The 14,164-nt window shown below is 42.6% G+C and overlaps 1 protein-coding gene across 2 annotated transcripts; it reads left to right on the top strand.

The window, feature by feature from the left end:
* The first annotated feature begins 1,180 nt into the window (after positions 1 to 1,180).
* Positions 1,181 to 6,815, top strand: macc1 (MET transcriptional regulator MACC1). Of its 2 annotated transcripts, none has more exons than XM_042107904.1 (5): positions 1,181 to 1,311; positions 2,833 to 2,952; positions 3,183 to 5,227; positions 5,685 to 5,873; positions 6,005 to 6,815. In XM_042107904.1, the coding sequence occupies exons 2-5, from the start codon at positions 2,835 to 2,837 to the stop codon at positions 6,206 to 6,208; spliced, it is 2,556 nt and encodes an 851-aa protein (XP_041963838.1). In that variant the 5' UTR covers positions 1,181 to 1,311; positions 2,833 to 2,834; the 3' UTR covers positions 6,209 to 6,815. The 2 variants fall into 2 exon arrangements, with proteins under 2 accessions (XP_041963838.1, XP_041963837.1); XM_042107903.1 differs by having other exon boundaries at positions 1,242 to 1,395.
* The last annotated feature ends 7,349 nt before the right edge of the window (positions 6,816 to 14,164 follow it).

Below are 14,164 nucleotides of genomic sequence, written 5' to 3'. Positions count from 1 at the left end.
TTCCCATGTAAGATGGATATGACCCATAATCTCCTCAACAGGGCTTAGCGCATTCCACAGAGTTGGCTTCTTTCACTGCTCAAGGCACAACTCTCTCAAACAAATATGTCAAAGACTCTCAACTCTGGCCTAAATTTAGAGCTGGTTTCATATAAAGGCCACAATAGTTCTGTCAATAACTACTTTGGTTGTAATACTGTTTGTGAGTCACTGCATGTGTGTATGCATGACTGTGTTTATGCATGCATGTGTTGGGCTGTAGTCATGAGCGATTCCCAGACGTCCCAATCATCTTATGGGTAAAGGCTACTTTATGAAAACTCTTGAGGATTTATTTTCACAAACAATGAGAAATTACTGGTCATTTTGAGGATCAGTAGCAGGCACATAGCCTGGTCCTACCAGACTCTCGTACATTTCTGTCTGTCTGAGTCTGGCCACTTTCCATAAGCGTTAATTTCCTTGAAGGTGAGAACTCTGTTGAAGTTTAAAAATATTGGATCTGCCCAGAGCCATTCTGGACCTGCCATAACCTATTGTGTATTTATTATGCATTTATTATGATGCTGATATATGTGCTTGTTAATGAAAATGTCAGGAATCATATCATTAATTTTGAAAGAAGTGAAGTTATTTACATATTGAAATAATAGTGCCTTTATGAACGTCTTTGTGAATTTGGAGCTATTATCGCAGATGAAAGAAAAACATGAAAATGAAACGAACAATCCAGAAAAAAGAAATAAAACTGCCTAAAAAGTCAAATAAAATAATCTAGAAGAATAAAATAGCCTTTTCCTAAGCCTTTGGTTAAGTTTACCCTTAATTTAATACCACTAGCCTACTTTTTGTCTATGTTGTGGTTAGCTTTTCATATTCCTTTTGTCCACCACAGTGGACATGATATAAAATTATTATTTTTTTATTATCCAAAATAGATATGAAATCACAACAAAAAAGAAATTGGAGGACTTTTTTTCTTGGTTCTCAGGAGGATGTATAGACATATAACATGTGATCATCAAATAATTTTTATGGAGGCTACAACATACACCTGTCAAAGAAGACTGATTCACCATGTTTTTTGTTCACCGAAACTACCTGTCGAGGTTTCAGGTGTTGCAACTCTCTCTAAGTAAATACCTTCTAGAGTTATGGGTATTGACGTTTCGGTGAAGGAGGGGGCTAGAGGTAGCACATACAATTGGCCTGCACTGTTGAACTACCAAACCCACAATGCCTGGCTGAGCTGTGTGAACGAAGGCAGTCTCGACTCGTGAAGTGTACCGTTTGACACTCCCTAATCATAACGTGAGTGCGAATCATCAGGACATCTTTTTTTAACTATGTCCCCAAAAAATCTGGTTTGGAAACATTTCTAATTTGCGCTTTGAGGTAAGTGGCAAAGCCATATCAGTCGTAGACTGTCAAATACCGGGAAATATTCTGGACTCATTGGCAGCCAGTAGGCTTTATGTAGACTAGGTCGCTGAAACTTTTGTAGAGCTTGAAAAGTTTGCTCTAATTTTGTATGAATGTTTAAAACGAGACTGTTTGAAATTTCTGTGTCTGGTAGGACTAATTCTTTAAAGTTATTGTCGATGGGGTTCGTTTATGAATCCTGGGCTATTTGCTTCAGTTTCTTAGGAATTATGGTTATGAAAGCACTTTAAAATAAGGATATTCATTTCATTTAATTGTTTTAAACTACCAGGAAAGTGTAAACTACTCTTGTTTAGCGTAGGCGTTACACTGTGTCTTTCATTTCCTATATGAACAGGTGCTCAGACTTGATACAGTTGTTGCGTATGAAAGGAGATTTGAATAGTAGGCTAGGCTATCGCTCAGCAGTAACATTTAGGAGGGGTGGCCTTCACAGACACTTGTTGAATGCTATACCAGACTAACCTGTTTGGTGTAGGAAAAACAGTGGTGATCGCTTTGTTACAAGCTAACGCGCTAGTCTAGTCCCAGCCATATCTCATAACATTTTGGTTGTTGGTCTTTTCCATGTCAAACATTAGGTCTCTGCATGGAGTGCTTTACAAGTAGGCCTACGCTCACCTAGTCACTTACATTTAGTAGGCTAGTGTCTTGCTGGATTTGAATTCAGTGAAGGTACATTTTACTGGCTGTTGGAAATGCCTTGCAATAATGTTGTTTGAGTGACTTGATTTTATATAGGCTAGGCCTATATAAAAACGTGATTCCAATGGGAAATGAATCCTGTATTGATAATGATATAACCAATGTTTGTAAAGTAAGTGTTAAAAAAACAACTTATCCCTGATTTGACCTTACATTCATTCATTGATTGTCAAGTCAGATTTATTTATATAATGCATTTTATATGCACAGAGAGCAACCTACTATTGTGTTTATAGTTTCATTAGGTGAACAGGTGATGTGCAATAATGTGAAAAATGAGATTTATAGGGAAGTAAAGCTGCAATAACCTTTCTAAACCTTTCTTTCAAACCATTATTTCTTCCTCTTCCCTTCATATTTTGTCTATTAGATTGCATCTAAATTCATTTGTTAAAGTGTTTTAGTATGGTCAGTAGCTTACATTATATTAACACTTCTATTTCAATATTAAAATCTGAGGACAATGAAATGTCGTATGATATCAATTTGTCATTGTTCAAGAAGACTTTTAGTTTTCTCACACACATTAAAGGTAGTATCACAAAGTGAAGTATATAGACAGATAGCTTACATTGTAAAGCCTACTTTCTTTTTTAGTTTACCACAGTGTAAGACTGGCACAGGTTTGCAGCATGGTACATTGAACTGTATGTGATAACAAATCATAACACCTGTCTGTTCCAGCTATGGCCACTGCAAGAGCAAAGTCATTCCGTCGGACAGGGAGTCTGATGCGAAGTAAATCAGAGGGAACCTTGATAGATCTGGATGACAGTGTTACCATAAACAACAACAACCTCTATGGTAATCTTGAGTTTGTTTTATTTCCCCAACTTATTCAGACCATGTTCATTTGAGTCCCTAACACTCTAGTTCATGTTTACCCTATTTTGTCATTTACAATGTTATTCATTTAATATTTATCACTATGCAAACATTGCTTCTCATTAATGAACAGAAGTAGTAGTTCAAATCATTTTGCAAACCTTAGCATTGATTGACATTTACAGTAGGTGACATTTTATTTTTCCTAGGTAGTGACGTTTCCAATCAGATGACTGAACATTACGAATGGCCCATCCTGCAGCCAGAAGTCCAACACACAAAGCAACAAACAACCAATCCCTTCTGGAATAAACTCTCAGACTCAAACCCATTCTTAGACGACATTGTTCTCTCCAAGAATGATGTCTCCATTCTGAGAGAGGACCCCTCAGCTATTATTGTCGGAGACAATGAGGATTCCATCAGTACATCTTCAGATGAAAATAATTTTGGTCATCTTTTACATCCCATACAGAAGTCTTTCCGCCAATCTGCGAGGTGGCGGAGTGCTTCAGACATTCTTGATGGCTTGGAGAAGAAGAAGCAACCTAAGAAAGAGGGAAAACTTGGTTCTTCAGGCCCATTTCTCAACCCTGACTTTGAATGGCTTAAAAATGACCGTGAGGCTTATAAGATGGCCTGGCTGAGTCACAGACAGCTTACACGATCCTGCTTGGACCTCGGAATGATGAGTCAAAGCCCAGGCTGGGCACAGACTCAGGCTGCAGACACACACGTCATGTGTAAAATTGGTCATAGTGGAGGTTCTGTACAGCTGCCAGACTCTGACGTCAGTGTGCACATACCACAGGGTCATGTAGGGCCTGAGGAAGTTCAAGAAATTGCTCTTAAAGCCAATCTGGATCCACCCAAAGGCCTTAACAACAACTACATGGCCACTGTGTCTCCTCTTGTGGAGATTAGTCTTAGTAACCTCAATGTAAAGGAGGGCATCTCATTTGAGATGAAGGTGGCAGCGGAGGTGAAGGAAGATCCACTAAGCCAAGTGATGACCACATTTGTGGGCCTTATTGCCTCCAAGAAAGAAGGGCCCTATCAGAAGGTCAGTGACTGTTATTTCAATGAGAATATGTTACAGATGAAGCTGCAAGAATTGAAGCCACATCTTTACATCATTGCAGCTGCGGAGGCCTCTGTGGTCCAGCCTCCGGCTACTTCGGTTTGGGACTACCTGAATCGTCTGGTCACAGTCGCAGTTTATGGACCCAAGCACATCCATCCATCCATCAAAGTAGTCATGGTAATCTCCTGTCACAACAAAGTTCCACCAAGACTTCCCTATTCAGACATGAAGAGGAGCAGTAGAAACTTGCCTCCTCTTGTTCTGCATTTGTGGGGGGGAAAAGAATTCAGTCCAGATGGGTTAAAAGACTTGCATATTAAAACCAGTGTGGCTGAGTCAAAGTTTGCCGTGAAAGCCATGGATCAAATCAAGGAAATAACACAACATCAACTTAGACAAGGACGAGTTATCCATTTGCCTCTAGAACTTTCGAAATCTGACAATGGTGAACTAGAACCTTTCATCCTCAATATCCAGGTGAAGAGCTCAGAAGGTGAAACTGTGATGGGCTTCACTGTGAACTCTCCTCCAGCTCTTCCTCTAAAGACTGAAAAGCAATCCAAAAGAAGAGTGGACAAACATCATGAAATGACCCGTTCAGTACCTATCCCAGAAGAAGAAATTCCAGAATCCCCAAAATTTCAGCACCGGCCAGTGAATCTGCAGTGGTATGGTGTGGCACTGAAATCAGTGTTGCGACAGCCAAGGGTAGAATATCTCCTGGAGTATTTTAAAGGTGACACTGTAGCTCTCCTTTCAAAAGAGAGAGTAAGGTCTGTTGGCCAATCCAAAGTAAAAGAATGGTACATAGTTTTTTTGCGTGGCAGAATCGGACTGGTGCACTGCAAAAACTTGAAACTCATCACCAGAGACCAAGTAATTGACTTCACCGGGATCAAGATGACCACACAGAACTTGCTGGATAACATGACACTTCCATTTAAGAAGCTGACATACATGTACTCTGCTATTCAGACTCTGGTCACTGAGCAAATAACAAGCTGGAAACATTTTGCTGAAGCTCTGGGCTACTCAGAAGAGACTTTAGAGACAATAGTACGAAGGCATGCTGAGACCGATGCTGAGAAAGTAGCCTGTGTGCTAGAAAAGCTGAAAGAGGATTGTCACACAGATAAACATCGACTAAAATTTCAACATGAACTGATGAATGTAAGTATAAGGTTGCGTTCCTGGTTTATTGTCGGAGATGCCCACACCTAAGTCTTAAAGGTACACTATGCAAGATTTTCACTTTTACTAAGCCAATTTGATTGATTGACAGCATAGCGAGTCGCTACCGAGAAAACCAGCCATGCAACATCAAGAATGGTGGCCTGACAAGTCTCGTGAGAATCGTGAAACATTACCTTGTCAGTAGATATAGCTCTTTTGAGATGTTGCCTGTTGTTAATCCTTCACCTCATTGTATACAGGAGGGATAAATCACGAGAAGTTTGCTATTTACAACCGCAGAGTAAAATATAAATATATCACAACTCTAGAGGGAGCTTTAAAGTCGGCAAATATATCTAAACTTGCATAGTGTACCTTTCACTCACCTGTGAATGGAGTTGTTCATTGTAAATTGAAATAAAATAAGTAGATTTGGGAAATTATGTCTTTTCAGGGGTTGCTAAAGATGGATGCCCAGGGTTTGGTGGCAAGCCTCATCCAGAACACAGTGATTTTGTCTACTGCTGTGGAACTGGGAGTGCGATGGAGAGAACTTGCAGAGCGGCTTGGACGACTCTCTGGTGCCCAGATTGCTGCCTATGAGACACCACACAGAGGCAAAGACGGGGAGGTCAGTGCTCAGGTGAGTCCAAACAACTCATTGAAGCATTTCCTGGAATGTATCAATTTTTAGGTAGACAAAGTAGGCCTAGAAGCGGTTTGTCTTTTATAACAAAAATGTACTCCTCTAAATCAGCCTTCTGTGTGTTTTAGTCTATGTGGAAACCTGCGTATGACTTCCTACACCTGTGGAGCCTGCGATATGGGGAGGGCTACAGAGACATGATCCAAGACCTCCATTTAGCTTTGGACAAGATGAAGAGTCCAGTGACCAAGCAGTGGAGACATATCACTGGTGCCCTCATCACTGTCAACTGTATGGATATTTTGAGGGCCTACGCATTCAAAAAGCTGTAGTGGGACTGAAGTAGAAATTGTGGGAAGAAAATGGGTTTCAGTATTTGTCATAGCAGAGTTGAGCAAATTCATCAGCTTGCCTACATTTGCTCCACCAACATCTATGTTGTATAGAGTAAAACTTGTTGGGAAATTCATATCTGAATTGCATAACTATACTACTTTTCAGGAGATTTCAATAGCCATCATGGCATTCTATATTCTGTTCCAGTTGTTTGGCTTAAAACTGCATTACACTGCCACATCTGTTACCATTTTTGAAGAATTTATTTTAACATGCTAATATATTTTACTGATAATATATATATATATATATAAACAAGTCCTTAACTTTGTATGTAGATGTTTTTGTAGCATTTTGTAAGATGTTATTTCATTGTTAATCTTTTTTGTCTTTGTGTAGTATATTATTGAACATTCACCTGCATTTCCTTTTGAAAAAAACATGTTACATTATTTTATGAAAGAGGATATTTTGCTTTCAGTTACAGTGTGATTTATTATATGCATTTTGGTTACCAGTGGAATTTAATGTTACTGTTATCATCTAGATGTAACTTTATGCAAAATTCAAAATGCAAAAGAGCACAATAAATACCATTAATACTACAAAGACAGTTCTCATCAGTTATGTCAGGTGAATATCTGTTTATTTATTTTCTCTACTGCAATTTTATATTTTCATCACTAAGATAAAAATACTTTAGTTCTAGGGATGTTTAACTTGAATACTATTTGAATACTTTAATTCAAATGGTGTTTAACCTTAACTCAGTGAGTCATTAGCTAGCACATAGTCTTCATTGAGTTTTATTTTTTAAAATGAAAAGAGGGTTAGTTACCTGTACATGGTAACTGCTGAAAATTTGAATAAGCAGCTCATGAATCTAATCACCACATTTACTGTTGCAAAGCCTACTATCTTTGTTTAACAAAATGGAAGCATGTGCAGCGCTCTGAGGCCACACGGCTGTCATGTCCTTTCAGTCACATTTGCTGTTTGGACAGCAAGCGAGCTTGCAGTGACCTTAATCGTGACCTTAATAGTGAATGTTCCCGGTTCACATTTGCAGAGCCCATGTTACATTGGTAATGATTATCCCTTCTCATTTGTGTCAATTTGTCCCTACTCCAGCATATCCCAAAAGGCTATGGTCATGCTCACAGAGTGATTTTTAAACAAGCCTATTGGACTATTTACACTACACATATATAACAGACACTGCGCGTCCAGTTCGCCCTGTCGGGACTTATTTTCCTGACAATGACTGGCGTTTTATACATTGTCCCTTACTTATTGTGTTTCAGTTCTTTACACAACATATACCAGCCTAAACTGCCATTTTATTCAGTCAAATTCACATAAGAACTACATCATTGCTTTATTAACTTGTTTTGTTTATTTGTCTTTTTTATTTTATATTGCAACTGGCCCATCCAGCAATTAAATTGAATTTGGGAGGGAACACAATTACACAGATGATATTCAGTTATAATATCTTTCGATTCATTTAAACAGAGCCAGTGAAAAGCGAGATCAACCAGGCTTTGTCACTTGCAGTAATGTGACTGATGGTTTAAATAGTCAAATTAATTGTGTGGTCTACTTTAATTTTCCTTCAGGTCAAAGGTTGTTGAGGTCAGAGTTTTTATGACCTGCAAAGCTGGCATGCTTTAGAGCAGTATGTATATACCCAAAATTAAATGTATTAAAAAAAGCGAGCCAAAGTGAGTCAAAATTATTTTAAACAAATGCCATCACACTTCCATGTGAAAAAGTCTAACGTAAATAAATTCTTAAATTATGTTTGCTATCCAATATATAAAAACAAATTTATTAACATATCTGCATATTTTAAAAGGGAAATAGTGAGTAATATGATTAAAATTCTGCAGGTACTTCATGTCAGGCAAAATGTGAAAATAAATAAATAAATAAATAAACAAGGAACAATTATTGGTAGTATTGTGGAGGTTAGATGGTTCTATGATTGCATGAGGCTACAACTTACCATGCACACAAATATTTTATAACAAAAATTTCAAAGGGAAAGACTGCACCAAAACTATTGTACACCGTGTATCAGTGAGGGAGAAATCACCTCCAGGCAATCTGAGAATAATTGTAATATTCTGCCTCAGCACTCTGCACATCTCATAATAACAAATGAAACAAGAGAAGAGCAATAGGGCTTAGCCAAACTCTACCCTCTGGGAGTTGTGGGTTATGTGCCATCACTGAATTTGTTTAATTGACATAATTCTGGGTCTTATATTAGTGGATTATAATTCCTTCAAAAGTAAAAAAACACAACTTTTCTAATCATTAGTTAAGGCATCTTTCCACAAAACAGGAATCCGTTTGGTCCTTTCAGCCATCAAATCAATTAGGGGCATTTACAGTGATGGAAGAGAAGACAATAAACTCCTGTTTTATGCTGCAAATGGGACCTAGTCACAGTGAATGAGAGACAGAGCGCATGTCCATAGTCAGAGCGCATGTCCATAAACGAGCAGCCTTGGGGCTGAGACAAGGGTTTTCTGACCCTTGGATCTTAGTTTTGAAATCTGCAAAATACATCAGGAGTATTGGATGTGCCAAGGAGGTGCCATGAAAATTGCCAAACTGGCCCATGAAATCTCTAATCTATAGTATAACTCAAATCCCAAATTTATTCAGCCAAATGATACATTCACTGATGTTTTAATAATATTCACAGTAATAGTCACAGGAACATCAAGCTGCTTGAAGATGGTCTGATAACATTTACATTTAGCTGACACTTTTATCCAAAGCAACTTATAGAAAGGGAACAGTCAAGGTACAGTGCGATAAGGTCATGTTAGTGCAGCACATTTTGTTATGTTTCAGACTCATCTTAAAATGGATTCAATTAATTTTTTCTACACACAATACTCCAACACTCCACAGAAAAAAACAAGTGTTTGAATTGTTTTGTAAATTTATAAAAAATAAAAGACGCTTTGTTATGACGCTTGTAATTGAGCTCTGGTGCATCCTACTTCTATCAATGGTCCTTGAGATGCTTCTACAACTTGATTGGAGTCCACCTGTGCCTAAATTAATTCCCTTGACATTATTAGGAAAGGCACACATCTCTTTATATAAGGTCTCACAGTTGATGGTGTATGCCACGAGGTCGAGAGAATTGTCCGTAGACCTGCGAGACAGGGTTGTGTGAAGACATAGATCTGGGGAAGGATACAAGAACATTTTTGCAGCATTGAAAGTGCACAGTAGCCTCCATCATTCTCAAATGTAAAAGTAACAGTCTTCCTAGATCTGGCTGCTCAGCCAAACTGAGTAGTCTAATCCGGGACGAATGGCCTTGGTCAGACCAATGGTCACTATGAATGAGATGCAGAGTTCCTTTGAGAGGATGCGAGAAGCCTAAATAGTCTAGGTCAATTTTTAAAAGAAATTAACCCTGAAGGCAAATCATGTTAATTTTTGGCATACAACAATTTTAGGGGGTTTGAAGGGTGCTGAATTCAAATCTTCTGTATGCCAGGCTCAAAAATGTCCCATAATGCCTCAAAATGGAGAAATCCAATATGGCCGCCGCCGCCGCCAGGTCAAAATCTAATTAATCACGTAGCTTTTGGACTGTACAAGGTAAAAACCTGAATGTAATGTGCTTTTATAGGTTTTCACATATAGGGAATTCAATGCCATGCTCAGATTTAAGATCAAGACTAGAGAAAATGCTTGAAATTAATGTACATGGTTAAAATTGTTATCTCGGACAATGAATAATTCATGAAAAAAGATTTTACTTGAAACATGTTTAGAAACAAAGTTGATTACCATATTTTATTAATATAGTAATTAATCAATTCTATTCTATTCAATTCTTTGAACTTCTGGGTATGAAGAGGTAGGCTACACACTTAGGGTATCCTAATCATCCTCATCCTCCTCCTCTCTCCTCCCAGCAGTGTTCTGACAGTTGCGGCTGCAGCTGCATGACTCCATGCATAACATGCCACTTTTCCTGCAACTGCAGCACAGGCTTAGACATCCCTTGAGGATGTGATCTCCTTACAAGCTTTTGGAATTGGGGAGAGATCGTAGCTGTGGCACTAACTGATCATCCACATTTGAATGGCCATGATAAGTGTGTGTTGTGTTTGGGCCACCAACATGCTTTCTTGGCAAGGGACGCCCCCCAGACGTGCATTAATTGTTTTATTATGCCTACACACACAAGGGAAGCCCGTTGTCGTTTTTTCTCTGGTAAACGTGCGGGTTCTCCTGTTTCCGAGGGGCCGTCAAGAAAGATGGCAAGAGTAGCCAGGGGAATTGGGGAGTCCTCAGCAGCCTCACTGTTTTCTCTTAGAACAAGGCCTGCAGTTCCCCAACCTGCTCCTTCTACCAGTCCGTGTGAGCTGGAGGAGGAAGATGAGGAGGCCGTTGTGGACATTGAGACTGTTCTCTTGTCTGAGGGAGAGGAGCTACCTTGTGCACAGCCCTGTGTAGCCAGCCCCGTGGGAGGCGAGCTGGCCCGTGTGTTTGAGGAGGTCGTTGGCAGGGCATCCAGGGCTTTTGATATTCCCCTTCCAGAGAAGCCCCTTGCCTCTGCGTCTAGGTTCCACAGAGACATGACTGAGCGCCCAGTGGCAGCACTCATTCCCCTCCTATCCCCTCCTACCAGACTTTAGTGACTTGGTCTGTTGCCAGATTTCCTCCCCAACTACTTTTCGTAGGTGGTCTGGCCAGACTAAGGTGCTTTCCAACATGTACGGCGAAGGGCTGATTGGTTGTGGCTCGCTCCTCCCAGTGGATCCAGCTTTGGAGCCCCTCTTCTCCTCTCCCAACTCCCTCTTTGGTGGTCCCTCCTGCCTCAGTGCCAATGGCAGGACTATGGAGGCTCTGCTGGGTAAGCTGCATAGGCCCATAACGATGCAAGTCCGCCTGGCTAACACAGCGGCCATTCTGTCCCTGTATGTTCGACACCTCTCTGGTCTCTTGCAAAGCAGTGTTGGTGATCCCACTCTTTTGAGAGAGCTCCAGTCAGCCTCTGTGTGCCTCGCTGCAGTGTCTAAGGAGCAGGTAGTGGCATTGGGCTCCTTGGCTCAGTTCTGGGTAGCTAGACGCAATCTCAATCTCAGCTCCAGCAGGCAGACAGAACGTCTTTTGAGAGTGCCGGTGCAGCCTGGGTTCATGTTCGGCCCACAGGCAACCACACTGTTGCAGCAGGCGCTTGACAGCCGCCGCTGTGCAGAAGAGGTGTCAGGGTCTCTTGACAGGCATGCCAGGGGCGCTAGGCGTCCTAGGGCATTCACGCCTCAGCTAACACCTACCTTGGGGCATCTGTCTTGGGGGCCGACTGATCTCAGGCAGCGGCTTCAGGCATCCCAGGGGCGGGGTACCCGCCCACAAGCTGGCTGGGGGGGCCAGCGTGCTAGTGGCCGTGGCGCCCTCGTCGTTCCTGACAATATCCGGGCCAGCCAGCCTCGCCTCTCAGCTCTATGCAGGAAGGCTTGGCTAGCCTTATGAGCGGATCCATGGGTGCTCCCCACCATAAGCCATGGGTACCGCCTGCAGTTCAGGACCAAACCCAGTGTGGGTTACCTTGGTGAGCAGTACCATGCACGCTCAGACCTTACGTGCATAGCTTTCCACCCTTCTGGACAAGAGGGAGATAAGGGAAGTCGGGAGTTCAAACCCCCAAGCGGGGTTCTTCTCCCGTTATTTTCTTGTACCCAAGCGCACAGGGGACCTTCGTCCTATTTTAGACTTCAGGGGTCTCAATGTGCACCTCTGGTCCCTAAGGTGCAGGTTCATCACAGTTCCGAGGGTGCGGCAGGCCATCAATGCAGGGGACTGGTTTGCTACCATCGATCTGCAGGATGCTTATTTTCAGATACCCATCTGGCCGGGGCATTGGCGGTTCCTGAGGTTTGCGTTCGAGGGTCGGTCTTCGAGTTCCAAGTCCTCCAATTTGGAATCTCTCTGGCCCCCCGAACCTTCACCAGGTGCATGGATGCAGTTCTTGCACCCATGAGGCAGCGGGGGCTCAGGATATTAAACTATCTAGACGACTGGCTCATCTGTGCAACCTCAGAAGTGCAATGCCGCCTACACGTGGCCTTGCTATGAAGCACACTCAAGACTTGGGCTTGTGCCCCAATCCCAAGAAAAGCAGACTCCAGCCTTCCCAGGTCACCTTCCTGGGCATGGTCCTGGACTCCAGGTGGGCATATGTGACTCTCTCACCGGCGAGACAGCAGTATTTTGCCGCATGTCGCTTCATGTTGCACGCTCAGGTGGAGTGGAAACTCTGCCTTCGCCTCTTGGGCCTTATGGTGGCAATGGTGCAGGTAGTCCCCTTGCCCTCCCTCACATGCTCCCAGTCCAGAGGTGCCTGTTGAGCCTAGGCCTGTGCCCCAAAGGGCCCTCCCAGGCCAAGGTGACTGTGTCCCGCAGGCTTCACAGGCCCTACACTGGTGGAGAGATCCCGCCAACACCGAGAGGGGGAGTGCCATGGGACTGGTGATTCATCGCCGGGTCGTATTTACAGACGCATCCCCAGTAGGCCGGGGCACCGTTCTCGATGGTCAGGGCATCAATGGTCTCTGGACGGACCCTTGGCTATCCTAGCACATCAATGTCCTGGAGCTGAGGGCCGCTCTCCTCGCCCTCCAGCACTTTCTACCGTGGCTAAGAGGCCAACATGTGATGGTGAGGACCGACAGCACGGTGACTGCGGCCTACAACAGACAGGGGGGCTTGGGGTCTCCAGGTCTTTGCAGCCTGCCGACAGACCTGTGGCTCTGGGCTCACCCCCTGTTCAGCTCTCTCAGAACAGTTCATGTGCCGGGGGCCTTGAATGCTACGGCCGACATCTTGTCAAGAGGGGGCCCACATCCCGGAGAGTGGAGGCTCTAGTTAGCTTCTTCCTATTCACAAAGGCTAACTAGTTAACGTTTTTTTTAGTTTATTCTAATACATTAATTATTCAGTTAGCCTATACATAATCCTCACATAACAATCTTTACATGCTATTACAGATGTATTATATGGTCCTAAACAAATTGTTATGATATTATGTTATAGCTTACCTGTTACTGCTGAGCATCATGTGAGGGGAGCGACATAATTCACAAGCGCCTCCTCGGTGTGTAGATAGAGGGTGTGGCCTCATTCAGGGTTACATATGGGTATTTGTGTGTAGGGGTAAGGGTAGGGGTGGGATGGGCAAAGCACACTGGACATCAAAATAAACTGGACTGGTCAGCCAACACTGATGCACTCTACAAGAAAGGGCAGAGCAGGCTGTACTTCCTGAGGAGGCTGCGGTCCTTCAATGTGTGCAGTAAGCTCCTCAGGATGTTCTACCAGTCTGTTGTTGCCAGCGTCCTCTTCTATGCAGTAGTATGCTGGGAAGGAAGCACAAGGAAGAAGGATGTGGGGCGAATTGACATGCTGGTAAGGAAAGCTGGCTCTGTAGTGGGAGCTGAACTGGAGTGTATCACTTCACTATCTGACAAAAGGACCCTGAACAAACTGATCAACATCTTGGACAAAGAGTGTCATCCACTCCACAGCACTATTGTTAAACAGAAGAGCCTGATCAGCTGGAGACTTCGCTCACTGCCTTGCACAACTGACAGACTGAGAAAGTCATTTGTCCCCAGGGCCATTGAACTGTTCAATGCCTTACTTAAGGGAAGAGGAGAGATAGACTTCTCTGCATAGTCTGTCTGCCTCTTCATCCCCTCCATGTTTGGTACTGTCTGTCCACTAGCCACTTGTACCACTGTCTTTATGCCTCACTGTTTGCGTGCTATATTAGCACATTAGCACATATGCATAACCCCCCCCCCCTCCATGCCACAGCCGAACTGTGGCCACACTTTTCACTACATTTTCTTAAATAGTTAAATATATAGATATATATAGACTTTACTTTACTTTATTTCTGCATTGTT

This window comes from Alosa sapidissima, chromosome 10, assembly GCF_018492685.1.
Source record: "Alosa sapidissima isolate fAloSap1 chromosome 10, fAloSap1.pri, whole genome shotgun sequence".
Lineage (NCBI taxonomy): Eukaryota > Metazoa > Chordata > Actinopteri > Clupeiformes > Clupeidae > Alosa > Alosa sapidissima.
The sequence above is the reverse complement of the archived record's forward strand: the minus strand, read 5'-3'. Positions and strand labels throughout refer to the sequence as shown.

Bases quoted from the DNA above. Each gene is read 5' to 3' on its own strand.
- macc1 (XM_042107904.1), top strand. From the start codon at position 2,835: ATGGCCACTGCAAGAGCAAAGTCATTCCGTCGGACAGGGAGTCTGATG. The intron at 2,953-3,182 runs GTAATCTTGAGT...TATTTTTCCTAG, and splicing joins AAACAACAACAACCTCTATG to GTAGTGACGTTTCCAATCAG. The intron at 5,874-6,004 runs GTGAGTCCAAAC...TGTGTGTTTTAG, and splicing joins ACGGGGAGGTCAGTGCTCAG to TCTATGTGGAAACCTGCGTA.